The 14,353-nt window shown below is 33.9% G+C and overlaps 1 protein-coding gene across 1 annotated transcript; it reads right to left on the bottom strand.

Moving 5' to 3' along the window:
• Window positions 1-2,213: 2,213 nt before the first annotated feature.
• Window positions 2,214-8,520, bottom strand: LOC132185916 (putative casein kinase II subunit beta-4). The gene is made up of 5 exons (XM_059599732.1): window positions 7,910-8,520; window positions 5,720-5,938; window positions 4,886-4,995; window positions 4,619-4,784; window positions 2,214-2,768 (listed from the first exon to the last, which is right to left on the bottom strand). The coding sequence occupies exons 1-5, from the start codon at window positions 8,163-8,165 to the stop codon at window positions 2,638-2,640; spliced, it is 882 nt and encodes a 293-aa protein (XP_059455715.1). The 5' UTR covers window positions 8,166-8,520; the 3' UTR covers window positions 2,214-2,637.
• Window positions 8,521-14,353: the final 5,833 nt, after the last annotated feature.

Below are 14,353 nucleotides of genomic sequence, written 5' to 3'. Positions count from 1 at the left end.
CCATTTATTATTTATTTTTTATTTTTAACAAAAAAATGTGAATAGTATGATGGTGTTTAACGTTTAACAAACACCTTCTAAATATCACGTGTCAGGATCGAATTTGCTAGTACAACCCTAAATTGCTTTGAGTGGGACCCTAGAAAAATAGCATGCTGGAGAGTAAATTAGAAAGTGCATGGTACGGAAAGGTTTTCAAGGAGGAGGGTCTGAAAAAAAACAGAAAAAAAGTCATTTGTCAGCAAAAATAGAAAGTTGCTACCAAACACACCTTTAGGGGGGGTAATGGAGGGACTGAAGTGTACTGAAAAGGAGCCAAAATCCAAATCTTCCTTGCTAACGTACCTTTCCTGAATTAAAAGTCAGTGTACAATTCAGTGAACAGTGCACGTAAAGATCAGGACAAAGGAAAAAGTAGAAGAAAATAAATTTTTTTTTTTTGTTTGTTAATTTTTCAAAAGGAAGAGAAAGTAATGAAAAGGAGATTTTTAATCCGACGGAAGAAGAAGGAAAGAGATTTTTAATAATTTTATAGTGTGAGCAGTTAGTTATTCGAGCAATAAATATGAAAAAGTCTTTTTTGAACCTGTCTGTTTTAGTAGGTCGGCAAACGGATCGAGATTTGCTTGAATATTCGATTCCAAATAGAAGTAGTGAAAGGAGATTTTTTAAGGAAAAGATTGTAAGACTACAAGCTAGCAAAGCTAAAAGATTATTTTGGCTATTCCTATAGCAAATAATAATAATAATAAAATCCCATATAACTAGTCACTTTGAGTAAAGATTTGATTAGCTGATGCTCAATAAATTTGTTGAGCACTTTAACTTAACAATGCATAAGTTAAATTAATAAAACAATCAATCTGATTTTTTCTCCTTTATAAGAATAGTGAAAATAGATAAATATTTTAAATTTTATCTATCTGTTTTAGTTGGTGTTTCTTTCTTGTTTTAAATTTTGGTAGTGAAGTAGGTTGATGATCTTTTCCTGTACACAATCTTATGAAAATGTTGTTGTCCCTATCACTCACACATGCCATGAATGCCAAACAAATTATGATGATTCAAGTTGCTTTGACTTTTAGCCACAACTCTCATTGTACATTACCTACAACATTAGCAAGTGGGTATTTTATAAGAGGACTTGGCTTGGGTTCAATTCTAGTTTATGACTTGAATTGGACACGTGTGTTTTGTGTTCTATTATGAAACACGTGTTTTAATCTTAATCATTGAGTTTCAACTAAAATTGGCTCCAAGTCAAACCTTTTAAAATATTTCTTGGCCTCTCATCGACCTTTAAATAGAGTTGCTCCCCATCGGCTCTTATTTTTGGGCTAGGAAGGTGCCATCATTGAACAAATCTTGCCTTATCTTCCTCAATTTTCAGCACCACTCATTTGAATTAATTTCCTAAGCTAAGAGTATCTTCAAGAGAATAGACAAATCCTTCATAATATTCAGATTTGACTATTATTCGAATTTTTTCCTCTCCAGTAGAATAATCATTTTGTAGTTTTTACTTTTAGTATTAATAGTAAATAGGTTGATTAGCATCTCCAAGAGAATAGACACGTTATTCACACTATAAACTTTGTTTATTATTATTTTTCTCTCAATTTCTTTCTTTTACTCTCTTTCATCCCTTCTTCCACACTTTCTCCATGAGTAGTTAAATTAAAAATTTACACTTTTTCAATAGCTATTTTACCTATTTCTGTTTGAGATGCTCTAACAAAGCCTATGTATAACACAAGTTAACGAATATTTTCTTTTTTCCTTCTTAATTTTATTTTATCGACTAAATGTGTCCCGAAAAAATAAACTCAAGTTCAATTTGAAGTTTGTTAGGGTAAAATAAATGAGCTAAGCCTTTTAGTACTTTTACCTTCATAGCTTTCTTCACTTAACCATAACATGAATTTAGGCCGTAGACCATGAGAAAAACTGAAATACATTGAATGTTATATCATGTATAACAGCAATATATCAAAAGTTTCAAAATTTTATCTAACTTTTTGGTTATGATGCTAAAAAGGGACCAATGTCTCAGTAGATTCGCTTTCATAGATTAATGGAGATAAACCATTTCATGATCAAGATTTTGTTTTGTTATATTACAGTGCACATGTTAACACATCATTTAAAATTTTTAAATAGCGTGACAACATATTCACTGTTTGGCAACATATACACCCATTAGTAGACCTGTGAAATTTAATATTGACCATGAAATAACTCTTCTTCATTTCACTTGAAATTGAGAGATGATCCTATTCTCCCACTTTCATTGGGCTATCCAATATCATCAATAGTTTATAACCTTAAACCCTTGGTGTATGCTCAACCATGATAACTCAAGCAAAGGAAACTGCAAAGCACTTGACATATCCTCAGCGGAAGAAGAAGAGAGAAGCTTACAAACGCTCTGTTAAATTCACGAACAAAAATAAGAAGATAAGGTTTGCTCTGCTTATAGGCAAATTTTCATTGGTAAATCAATTGTAGTACTCTTGCATTTCATCTTGCTTGTTAGGCCATTCATTTTTCAACACAGACATGAGGCAAGATGAGAGAACCACCACAAATGGACCATGGAAGTTCATCACAAATAGTAACAACTTGCACCTTTTTATGTCATGGCTTGTGGATCTTGAAGCCAAAAACTCTTGGAACATAGCTCTGTGTCGCCTTTTGTGGCTTTAGGTGTCCATATGTCATTAAAAATAAGTGGGGAAACGTAGTTCCGAAATAAGCTCCATCAATATCTTGATATAGTCAAGGGAATTTTGAAATATTTCATAAATAAAATGGTAGAAAAAGAAAAGAAAAAAAAAATCATTATTTGTGCAAATCTCAAACAGTTCAAGCGGAATCTCCAACTGCACTAGATGAACAAATGTCCAATATTGACATATCTAACCACCAATATTATATAGATTAAGATTATTGTCAAATAAATAAAACTACGAGATAATTTAAACAAGTTAGCTTTGCCAATGATTATTTTTGCAATTATAAAGAACTGATTCAGATTCCATCAATATAGCTGTGGGCTTATGGCTCACAAATGATTAACCTACTTTCAATAAACCTAAGCTAAATCCATGGTGCCAGTCCTAGTGCAACAGGGATAAGGAACATAAAATTTTACCCCCGTTCCAAGATTGGTCTCCTAAAGATATAAGTGGGTCAAATGTAAATTTGAACTAAAGTTTCAGTCAACAATTATAAACTGTTGCCAATGAACCCTAGAGCACAAATATATAACCTATTTTTTTTGGCACTAGATCAGCTTAACTACACGTTACATAAAGAATAATGATGATAAGAACAAGCAATCATATAATACACAACTATATGTAATATAAAAAACCAATATATTTTGAAGGACAATCAGGTCAGGCTTTAGATCATTTTGACTTTTAAGACTTGAGTTTTCAATTTGATAGATTTGAGACCCAAGTTTGGGCTTTAGTGTAAATGCGAGACTTCCATCCAGTCCTCCATCAAATAGATAACAAAATTTGCATAAAAATACCAGTATGCTTCTCATAAAATAAGAAGAGGAAGAGAACCATGGCTTCTATGGAGGACAACCTCCATGGCCATGGAGGCACCCAACAATGCTCGTGGCCATGGAGGCGTCTCCTCCATGGCTGCGGAGGTTGTCTACAGTCATGGGCTGGGTGTCATGAAGGCACCTAGCCACGCCCACGGCGCATGAAACCAATGGCCATGGATGTCCATGGAGGCGCCTCCATAGACATGGGCATGGCCGGGCCACCAGGTGCCTCCATGGCACCCAGCCCACCACCACTATGGAGGTCCTCCATGGATGCCATGGTTATCCCTTTTTTTTTAAGGTAAAAAATGATTATTCTTTTTTTCAAAGATTTTTATCTGAGAGGCATAATAGTATTTTCATGCTATTTCTATCATCTATTTGACAAAAAAAGTGGATGGAGCTCTTGCATTTACATTGAGTCCAAACTCGACTCTCAAACATGTCAAATTGAAAATTGGGGTCTTAAAGTCAAAATGACAATCTTGACCTGATTTCCCTATTTTGATTTTAGAAGGGTAGGTGTATAAAATCACAAGTAACATATAGCCTATATGACAAGATATACAATTTTGCACAGATGAAAATGCCATAAAAATTCACTTTTAAAGAAGGAACAACAAAAAATTCTCTTTTAAACTTAAGTTTAATGTTTTTTTTTTTAATATCGGGGAACCTCTACAAGGCAGGGCCCTTCGGACCCACCCCTGTAAACTTCGGTCCCGTACACCACACCCTTAAAAGTTTTCTTACACGGAACTGGGTAAATCGCTAGCTTCTCACCAAGGAATGTGGCCCCAAGGGATTGTTTGCACCCAAGAGGTGTTGAATCTTGGACCTTGAAGGGAGCAAACTGCTAAGACCAAAGCCTTCACAACTTGGGCCAACCCCTTGGGGTTTAAACTTAAGTTTAATAATAATGGTATATTAATCAATTGGAAGACCACATTTAGCCGAAGAAAAGTTTATCAATGAGAACTCAATCTCATGTAGATGCAGGATGTATGCACATAAAGTTTCAAAGCAGCAATAATTAGTGCAATAGAAGGATACTGCCTTGGTACTTGGACCGAGGGTAGTAAATGTCTTCACATTTGGGGCAGTAGATTTTTACGGTGCTTGAGCGAGGAATGTCTGATTGACCAAGTGGGAGGCAGGGTTGTCCACAGCAGTAAACTCTCGGACACCTTCCAAAATCATAGTTTTTGTACTTCTCTAACTGTAGAAGTTTTAACCGCTATTTTTTATGAAAAAAAACCTAGAAACATAAAAGACAAATTTTTTATAAAAAAAACATTATAAGTTAACTCAGAATATTACCATTGCAGTCATTCCCTTGCTGGTCAGTATGTATCGAACATGTATAAGACCATACAGCATCTCCGCTGCTGATTCAACCAATTCATTCTGCTCTTCAGTGAACATGTCACCTGAGAAAATCCATACCAACGTCCATAAAAGAGGGCTCAACAGCAAGATCCTTCAAATAAACACACGCACACAAACACATGCACACACACATTTATATGGACACGCATGCACACCCACACCCACACGTGAGCGCACACACACATAAATACATAAACATATATGTATACACTTTATGGGTTAAATACTTTGAGGGTTAAATACATAAACATATATGTATACACTTTATGTGAGTTTCACCTAGAAGCCCCCATATAAATACTTTGAATGAATTTTAGTTAAGTTCTGTTCTAATTAAGTCATGATTTAAGGAGGAAAAGAATATTATATTGGTTTCTTACATGCTAAAGGCAATAGAACCTACTAAATTCTTACTTCTTAAACTTGAAGGACCAAATGATTGATATTGATAATTCACAAATTAGAAGAAACAATTAATTACAATAAACCAAAATAAATTTTGTTGATATACTAAATCTGCTCTTTATCATACATCTAGAATCAGATAAAAAAAAATTAAAGTAGTTTATATGAGAATCAAGTAAGACTATGCTCAATAACTTAGTGTTGACAGAAGCTACATGTATGAGGATATGAAAACCTTTTTCTTGAAATTAGTTACAAATTCAGCAATTCAGACTTATCAAATTATAGTTGGCAAACAAAATTACTTCAAAACTTGTAAACCAAAATACAAGTTAGAAGTTAGCATAGGACAATTCTCACCATGAGAAGATTCAACATCCAAAATCAGATCAAGTGCATAATCATAATATGGAACTTGACTGCTCAAACCACAAAGATTGAAATCATCTTGAATGTATTCATCATCTACTTCACAGAAAAATTCATTTCCTCGCAAATTGCAAAACCACGAAATCCATGATGTATCATCTCCATCAGAACCACTAACATCTGATTCTTCACTGTCTGTTTCAGATTCCTCTGAAATTAATGCAAACAAGGCCATCATTAGAAAAACAGATGAGAATGACAATTAAGTTTTCAATCAATTGCATTCCAAATACCTAGAGTACTTTTTATATTCATAAATAAATTGTCATACGTTTTTATCACTCGAAATTGTACTTAAAATTGCCAACTACAACCCCCTCCCCACTCTCCAAGAAAAAAGCTGGCGCTAAAATTACCATGAAACCAAATTTTTATCATGTTACCCTTAAAAAAGATCATTTCATGTCAAGAGAAACAAAAAGAATTTATAAGCACATTTGCTAGCTACTAGGCAACATCTAATTATTGTCACTCTTGTTACAGGTTGGATCTAAGTAGAAGTACGTAGGCAATGAAAGACTTCATATCAAAACTTCAGTATAACAATATATCACTTGCTTTACCATTGAGAGACAGTTATAAGCCATCCAGGAGGTAGGGATGGGAAATACCACCTTATCTGTTATGTCAGATCCTCAAATAAGAATCACAATAAATATTAATCTCCTTTTTGCATGTAATGAATTTTTTAAAAGAAATGAAATTAGCTGACTCATTACGCCTTCAAGCCAGATAATCAAATTTTAGATTCCATTCATAAAAGAGATACAATTGCCTCATAATTATCGAGATAGAGTCCACCATAAATGCAACTACACGACAATACAATTCCTCCAGGATTTTCGTTCTTCAGATCTATATCCTGATAGGCCATCATATAATTCTGCATATGCTTTGGTGAACCCATAAAAGTCTTTGCTTACCATGGAATTTATGCATCTCATCTCAACTTATTTTTTTATATACAGGTAACCTAGGAAGCAACACAGTAAAAATAGGTGATAAGAGAGGGAGGGGGGAGGAGTGGGAGGTCTCCATGGCCTCCTCCTCAGTAACGAATGAGAGGTATCATGTGGCTACAAGGGACAGTGGTAAATAACTTTCAACACTCCAAACATGTTATAATTTTTCTGCATAATAACCACTTCTTGTGACTACCAGTTGAACCACTGATACATCCATTGCTCCCATCGTGAAATTTACACCATGTATAGTTACAAGTCCTTCACCCTCAAGTTTTTGAGTTTTACTAAAAACTTCCAACATCACAAAATTCACATCCAACTACAACATATTAAATAAGTGACACATGACTAAACAACATATAACATACTGGTCTAATTCAATGCTCACACATTTCAAGACCAAAAACTTAGCATATTTAAAGGAGGGCCAGATCTTAGCAAAGAATGAGAAAGAAAATAATAATTGGAAAACAACTCAAATCTTCAAGCAACAAGAGCTCAAGCGCTTGAGAAACTTGCCAATATAAGTTGCTTAGTCCAGCACTGCAAATTCCATTAATGACTATTACGAAAAAATAATACCTAGCTTAATTAAGATCTAATATACTAAATTTGCTTCCTAACAAATCATTAACCCCATTAACATTGAAATTAAAACTTAAAATAATGAACTTTAAACAGATACCTAATACAAAACACCTTTTTCTCTTTTAGCCCAACCTAATATAAATGTTGAAAGAGAAAATAATCAGCAAACTCAGATCCTATAAAGTTGCTAAATGAATTACTTAACTTCAAAAACCGAATAAGCCCAGATCCCCAACAAAGTTCTATATCACAGAGTTGCTTCACCAATCACTAAAGTCCAAAATCCCAATACCCAGTACTAGCTATTTACTTCATATAACACATAGGAAACAAACAGCTCCAGAAATGAAAACCAATTTACAAACCAGAAGCTGAAACTACAAAAATTGAACAAAACTCAGATCCCCTACGTAATTCACTTCCACTAACCAAGCACACAGTTCACCAACTACCCATAAAGAAAATCTAAACTTTACCTTTCCCATAAAAAATAATAATAATAATAAAAAAAAAAAAAAAAAAACCCGAAATTGAAAAGATCAGAACAATAACAAAGAGAATGGCTGACCATCAGAGCACTTGTTCTTGGAAAGTGAAGCGGAGCGAGAATCGCGATGATCGAGCGGCTGAGATTTACCAGTGGAAGTGGAGGGCACGGAGAGCCTCTCCTTATCTTTACTGTTGATGCCACCACCCCTCGAAGTCGACGGGGACGACTTCTCTAGATGCTTGTCCAGCGCATCATTGATGCGCTTGCGATCCAACGGCCCTCCCACGATCTCCGATCTCGATGACCCACCTCCGCCTCCTCGCTCCCTGTACATGACTCTGCCAAATATCTCTCTAGCTCTCACAAGCTGGCTCGGATTTTGGTAAACAATCCCAAGATTTCAAGCCCTGCGACAGTACTTCAGAGAAAAACCCCTAGATTTGGACAAGAAAATGGTGAATTAGGGTTTTGGGGATTGGACGGGCGGCGTTTTGGACGGGGAAGATATATCGAGACTGGTAGAGCACTGGTTCGAAGGAAAAGATTGGGTTTCAAGAGAGAGAAACGAAGAGAGCTAGGGTTTGTGATTGTATGAGAGAGAGAGAGAGAGAGATACAGGTGGGAATGGGAGAGAGGCACCTGAGCTCCTCTTGGGTTCCCTCTGTCTCCCCTTGTTTTGTTGTACTTCCTGTGTCATCTTCTTTTTTTTTTTTTGTTAGACCAAAATGTTTTTTTTTTTACTTATTTATTTATTTATTTTTTCATTTCAATAATTTATGTCATCTCATCTTTTTTTTTTTTTTTTTGTTAAAAATTTAAAAAATATATGCATTTAAAGGTGTGTTTTGTATGATCCTCCTAAGTCTTACCATCTTTTATTTATTTATTTTTAATTTATAAAATTTATCATTGAATTTGTAAGACTCAGCCTCACTATTCAATAATGAATTTGTTTATCCCTTATACAGAGATAAAAAAAAAAAAAAAACAAAAACAAAAAATAAAAATTGAACATTTCTCGTACATTTTAGCTTCTAACTTTTAATCAATGATTTAAAAACAAATATTTAGTCACCACTACCAAATAACTCTTCTTCTACGACGATTTCATTCTCTTCATTTCAAGTCAAATTGAGATAATTTCATTATCTTCTTTTTCATGGTGTATAAACCATATTGCCACACCATTGCAAGAATTATATACATCACTAGATACTACAAAATAAAATTTTCACCGTAAAATATATATTTTTTATTAGTAAAAGGATGCTATACCCTTTCCACCAAAGGGGCTTAATGGAGAGTAGGATGGAATTGGGAAGTGGCTGATAAAGATAAATAATAACAATTTGTGTAATATAAATTTGTTGGCCTTGTCATCCACAACAGCTTTCAATTGCTTGGATTGAAATTTCTAAGTTATATGGAGCACTTAGATGATAAGCAAAAAAACAATTGATAAAAAAGTTAAGTCAATTGTTGCATGAAAGAAGATAAAAGAAATGGAGTTAGTGCCGGAGGCCCATTCAAGAAATGGGTGATGAATTATATTGAAAGGAAGGTAAATTTAGAAAACAATCAAACAAAAAGTGTTAGTCACATGTGCGTTTTCACTTTAAAATAATTAGTCAATTTGGAGCTTCATTTTTATAATTTTTTTTTTTTTTATAAAGCTCAATTTCGTCTAGTAATTCGACAATGTGAGACTTCCTTCTTTATGGGAGCTATTTCTCATATTCTCCAGGGTGTTACAGTATGCAACTCTTTATACCGAGTCGATTGTCGTAGCATGTTTAAACTAGCTTCATGTCAATTACATAAGTACAATATTAACTATATGTATATAAATTCTCGGAAATTTTCTCCTTACAAGCCGATCTTCGAGGGTGAGTTATATGTAAATTTTTTATTATTTTGTATCATAGCCACCCACCCTGTCAAGTATGTGATCGAGCGATGATTGTTTTCTTAAGGGGGCTAAAGTGACAATATAATAGTATTTTTTTTTCTTTCCATAAATTATTTTATTTCATGCATCTGATAAGAATACAAATGTACCCATCTTAAAGCATAACTTTAGGTCAAGATAGAATCCATCACAATCTTTAATTGAATCAACAGAAATGAACTAACCTAAATGTTCTACCATACAACTTGTTACATAACTCCTCTCAGAACAAAATGAGCTTAGCAAGCCCTCAGATACTTTATGATTCCTTCTCTAGAAGACTAGAACTAGCAGCTTGAACAGAAAATCTATGGAAAAAGAATTTATATATATTTACATAGCATTTAAAGCATATGCATTAAAAGGAGGAAATAGACATGCATTTAGCAACCTTTTTAACATTCCTTGAAAGTGGAAGAAAAAAAAGAAAGAAAGTGAAATTCCTTGTAGAATTTTGTTATTAAGCTTCTTGTACTGCATGCAACTATACAAGTAGTTGGGAAAGCATTGATTGGGCCATTTCCAAGGACTAAATCTTGGGCAAATAATCTGTCTTTTAGCAGATACTATATATTGTAGAATAGGTATAGCCTAGAATATAATCCGAAACCATAGACTGAGGACAACCCATTAAGGGTTGTTTGGCATTAGACTTTGTTTAGTGGCTTGGAACGATTGATGTGTAAAAAAAATTAGAATGTTTGATGTGAAAAAGTGAAAAAATTTTGTTTTGTAGTGATTTTTTAGTAAAATGTGATTGATGTGATGCAAAAAGTAAAAATGTTGAGAGTTGAATTTGAGATGAATAATATGAGGTTTTTTTTGGGTCAATTGACAAACAACCCCTAAATACAAGCAAATCAACAAAATACCCAATCTAAAGATAACTAGGACCTTATTGCTCGCGAGGGGAGACCCTGAAGGTGCAAGTCAAGTGGGAATGCAGACAGTGAAGCTGGTGGTTGCGACCCATGATGAAAATATCTATCGGGAGTAAGTATTAAGAAGAGAACTCCATATAACTTAGTTTCTGATCAGTTTCCAAGGCAACTTTATTGAAAGTATGTTTTTCTAATACATATGATGGGATTTTCTCCTTTTACCATGTTGATAGAGCCACCGGCTGCAGAGTAGCCATGACCCTTTTTATCTTTCCCGTTGAGCTTTCAATCAGAAATTGAATATACGTTGTGCTAAATGACTTTGTGGGTATTGTGTCTCATGAATGGCATTTGGCGGAATGCTGGTGTCAATTCTCTTTGAAAGGGAAATGGCGCTTCGATCCATGGTTAAATATATGAATTAGATCATCTAGTGTTTTTATCCAAATGGGCTTTGGTGTTACAAGTCGATTTAGCTCTCTGTTATTGATAGGCATAAAGTATTTAGTTTATGCTAGATTCTTATAGAAGTTATTTCCATATACATATTATAAGTTAAACATATATAAATTCGATATTAGATTATCTAATATTTGAGTTAATTTATTTAATTAACTTAAATAATAGAATCTTAATAAGAATTACTTAGCTAATACTTGGTATAGAATTACGGAAAAAAATTAAATAATCATAACATTTACTTTATATATACAATGAATAAGTTATTTAAGTAGTTTATAAATACGGTTGTCTTCATAGGAAAATATAAATAATATAATTTTAATAAATTATCTAGTTCGAGAATAAACTTATTTTCAACTTGTATTCAAGAAAATTATACTTTCAACTTGTATTCAAAAACATTATTCGAATCGAACAAAAATTCGGATCCGGGTTAAAACCCATCAATTCAAACAAAATTCGGACCCAATCACAGTCCAACCCGCCTTCTCTAACTCTTCTCGGCCTAAAACTACAGGAGAGAGAGAGAGAGAGAGAGAGAGAGAGAGAAAATGGAGTCGAAAGCTTCAACACCGCCATATCCAAGCGCTGCAAGAATCTCTGATTCTCAATGTTATCCTCAATACACTGCTTCTCTCAAATGTAAGCTTCTTACTTTCAGACCTTTCCTTTCTTCTCCTATTCATATATATATTTTTTAATTGTTTTGTATTTTGTGTATATCTTGGTCTTCTATTGCCTTTTAGCCTTTATCCTCTTCGCTTATTCAATATTACCAACGAAACCATAGAATTTATCTTTCATATTACTTTTCCTTTGATGGGTTTTCTCTAAATTATCTAATTTGCTTGACTTTTGAGTTACGAGTTATTGAATTGGGAATGTCAAGAACATAAGGAATTTTTCTTGTGATTTTTAATCCGATGCAACTAAAATAATTTGTATCAGATTTTAGTTTACTTAAAAATGTAACCTTTTCTTTTCTTTAGAACAAAAAGTTCAGATAGAGTGCACAAGTTAGACAATTATCAAAAAATAAAAAAATAAAAAAGAGTGCACAAGTTAGACTAGAATAAGTACTCAAGAGAATTTAAAGTCTCAGAAGATAAGAGGAGATGAGAAAATAGAGATCTTTTAGGCTGTGTATGTTGTAAAAGAGGACAAGCTTCACAAAGGAAGTTAGAACTGGCGCTTTTGAGACGATGGGCATGATATGCAATAGTACCTAGTGAAATGGTAGAGTATAATTAACCAACAATTACTTTTTCCCTTTGCTTTATTTTTTATTATAGGAGTTTCAGCCTTGATGAAACTATTGTGATTCTAGTAACACAATTTTGGTGGATAATTTAAACAGCTTTTAGTGTTATTTATGTGGCGGAGTTATCATGTTTTAGTCAGAATTTTTGGTGGAGCAAGTCTTGTAGAAGATAATGGAGTGAAGGATATAAACTAGTGTTTGCCTCTTGATGCCCAGCCATATGCATGTTTGTTATTGGCAACATGGCTTATGCCTTATCGTGGCCGATGAGTTCCATGACTATTCAATAAGAAAAACCTTAATCATGCTTCAATTCTGTCAGGGCCTTATAAAAGTTTGTTTTTGTACCGTCGCATGGTGTTTCTACAAGCAAATTTCTGTCAATGGTTTCTTAATAAAAAATTTATTTGTGCAATGTAACTTAAGTGCTTTTTCAAGAAATGCCGGTGAGGCCCATTTTTCATAGTCTTAAGACCTCTCTCTGCACATTGAGAAATCTTGAGTTGAAGATTACTGATGGCTTTGTATAAAGCTTGCAGAGGCCACATGTAAGTTCTTATGCCCATTACGATCTACATTCTAAATCATATGTTGAAACATTGGAGATCCGTGTAGTCCCACTGGGAGCTTATTTAGTGACTAGAACAGCTTGGTGCTAGCAATGCGTAATCTCATCTGCAAGCTCATTTTTTGCAAGCAAATGACCAACCCCCATGAGTTTGACTTGGGTTGTGGGAGACATGTATAGAGTCAAACACATTTTTGTATGGCATTCATGAGGATATTGCATATTCTTTCTTTATTACAATAGATTTCTAAGTTCCTCTTGCATCCCTATCATTATAGGGACAATCTTTATGGTGGTTCAGTCAACATATTTTGCCATCCAATCTCAAAAAACTCTTTAAAATTTTAAATGAAGGTTAGTGGCAAAGGAAGATAATCAGAAAGAGATCACATGATGCTTCATTTTGTAAAAGACCATATATCCATTACTTCTATAACCCTCTAAGTGTTAATAATACTAGCTATATTGAGACTTAAATTAGGGAAAAATACAATTTACCCCCTGGAACTACTCACCTATTTCACTTTTAATCCAAATGTTTAAAAAGTGACACTTTACCAAAAAAAAAAAAAAAATCTGACATTGACACTTGACTCCCTAAAGTATTTTGAGTTGACACTTTAACCCTCCTGTAACAAAGTTTTTTTTGGGGGGGGAGGGGAGGGGAGGGGAGGGTAAAGTGCCAACTCAGGGGGGTAAAATGTCAATTCAAAATACTTCAGCGGGGTAAAGTGTACTTCATGGGGGTCAAGTGTCAATGCCAGATACTTTAGAAGTGTAAAGTGTCACTTTTTAAACATTTGAGTTAAAAGTGCAAATGAGTGGATAATTCAAGGGGGTAAAATGTATTTTCCTCCTTAATTTATATCACACCAGACAGAACGTCTAGAATGCACACGTGTCAGCTACTCTTTATATAGGAACCCTTTTTTAATCGTGTAAAACAAAGCTACTGAATTTACTTTCACAATTACATCCCATGAGTGCCGTAGTAGCATACAATTGATGTAATTCAACAATATATAAACTGAAGCTCTTTCCAATACAGCTACTCTTTCACAAGCCTCATGGACTACTGACTACTTGCCAGTTTACTCATTCCAAAAGAATTTCTCACAAGTATTATAAATTAATTTTTTTGCTAAACTCGCAGGTTTAGAAGAATTTAGCTCAGACAAGAGCAAATGTCAAGAACATTTTGATATTTACAAGGAATGCAAGAAAAAGGAGGTAATGGATCTTCTTTGAATATTCAAATGCTCTGTACTTTTCATTGTTATATATGATTGAGATTCATGAAAAGTTGTACTTGGAAAGACAAAATGTTCAATAACAACAGTGACGCCATTCCTGATGTAAAGTATGCTACTGCAGAATTTTAGATCGTTGGACGGATTTTGGA

This window comes from Corylus avellana, chromosome ca1 (genome assembly GCF_901000735.1).
Source record: "Corylus avellana chromosome ca1, CavTom2PMs-1.0".
NCBI classification, from domain to species: Eukaryota; Viridiplantae; Streptophyta; class Magnoliopsida; order Fagales; family Betulaceae; genus Corylus; species Corylus avellana.
Note: the sequence above shows the minus strand (reverse complement) of the source record. Positions and strands in the feature narration are given on the sequence as shown.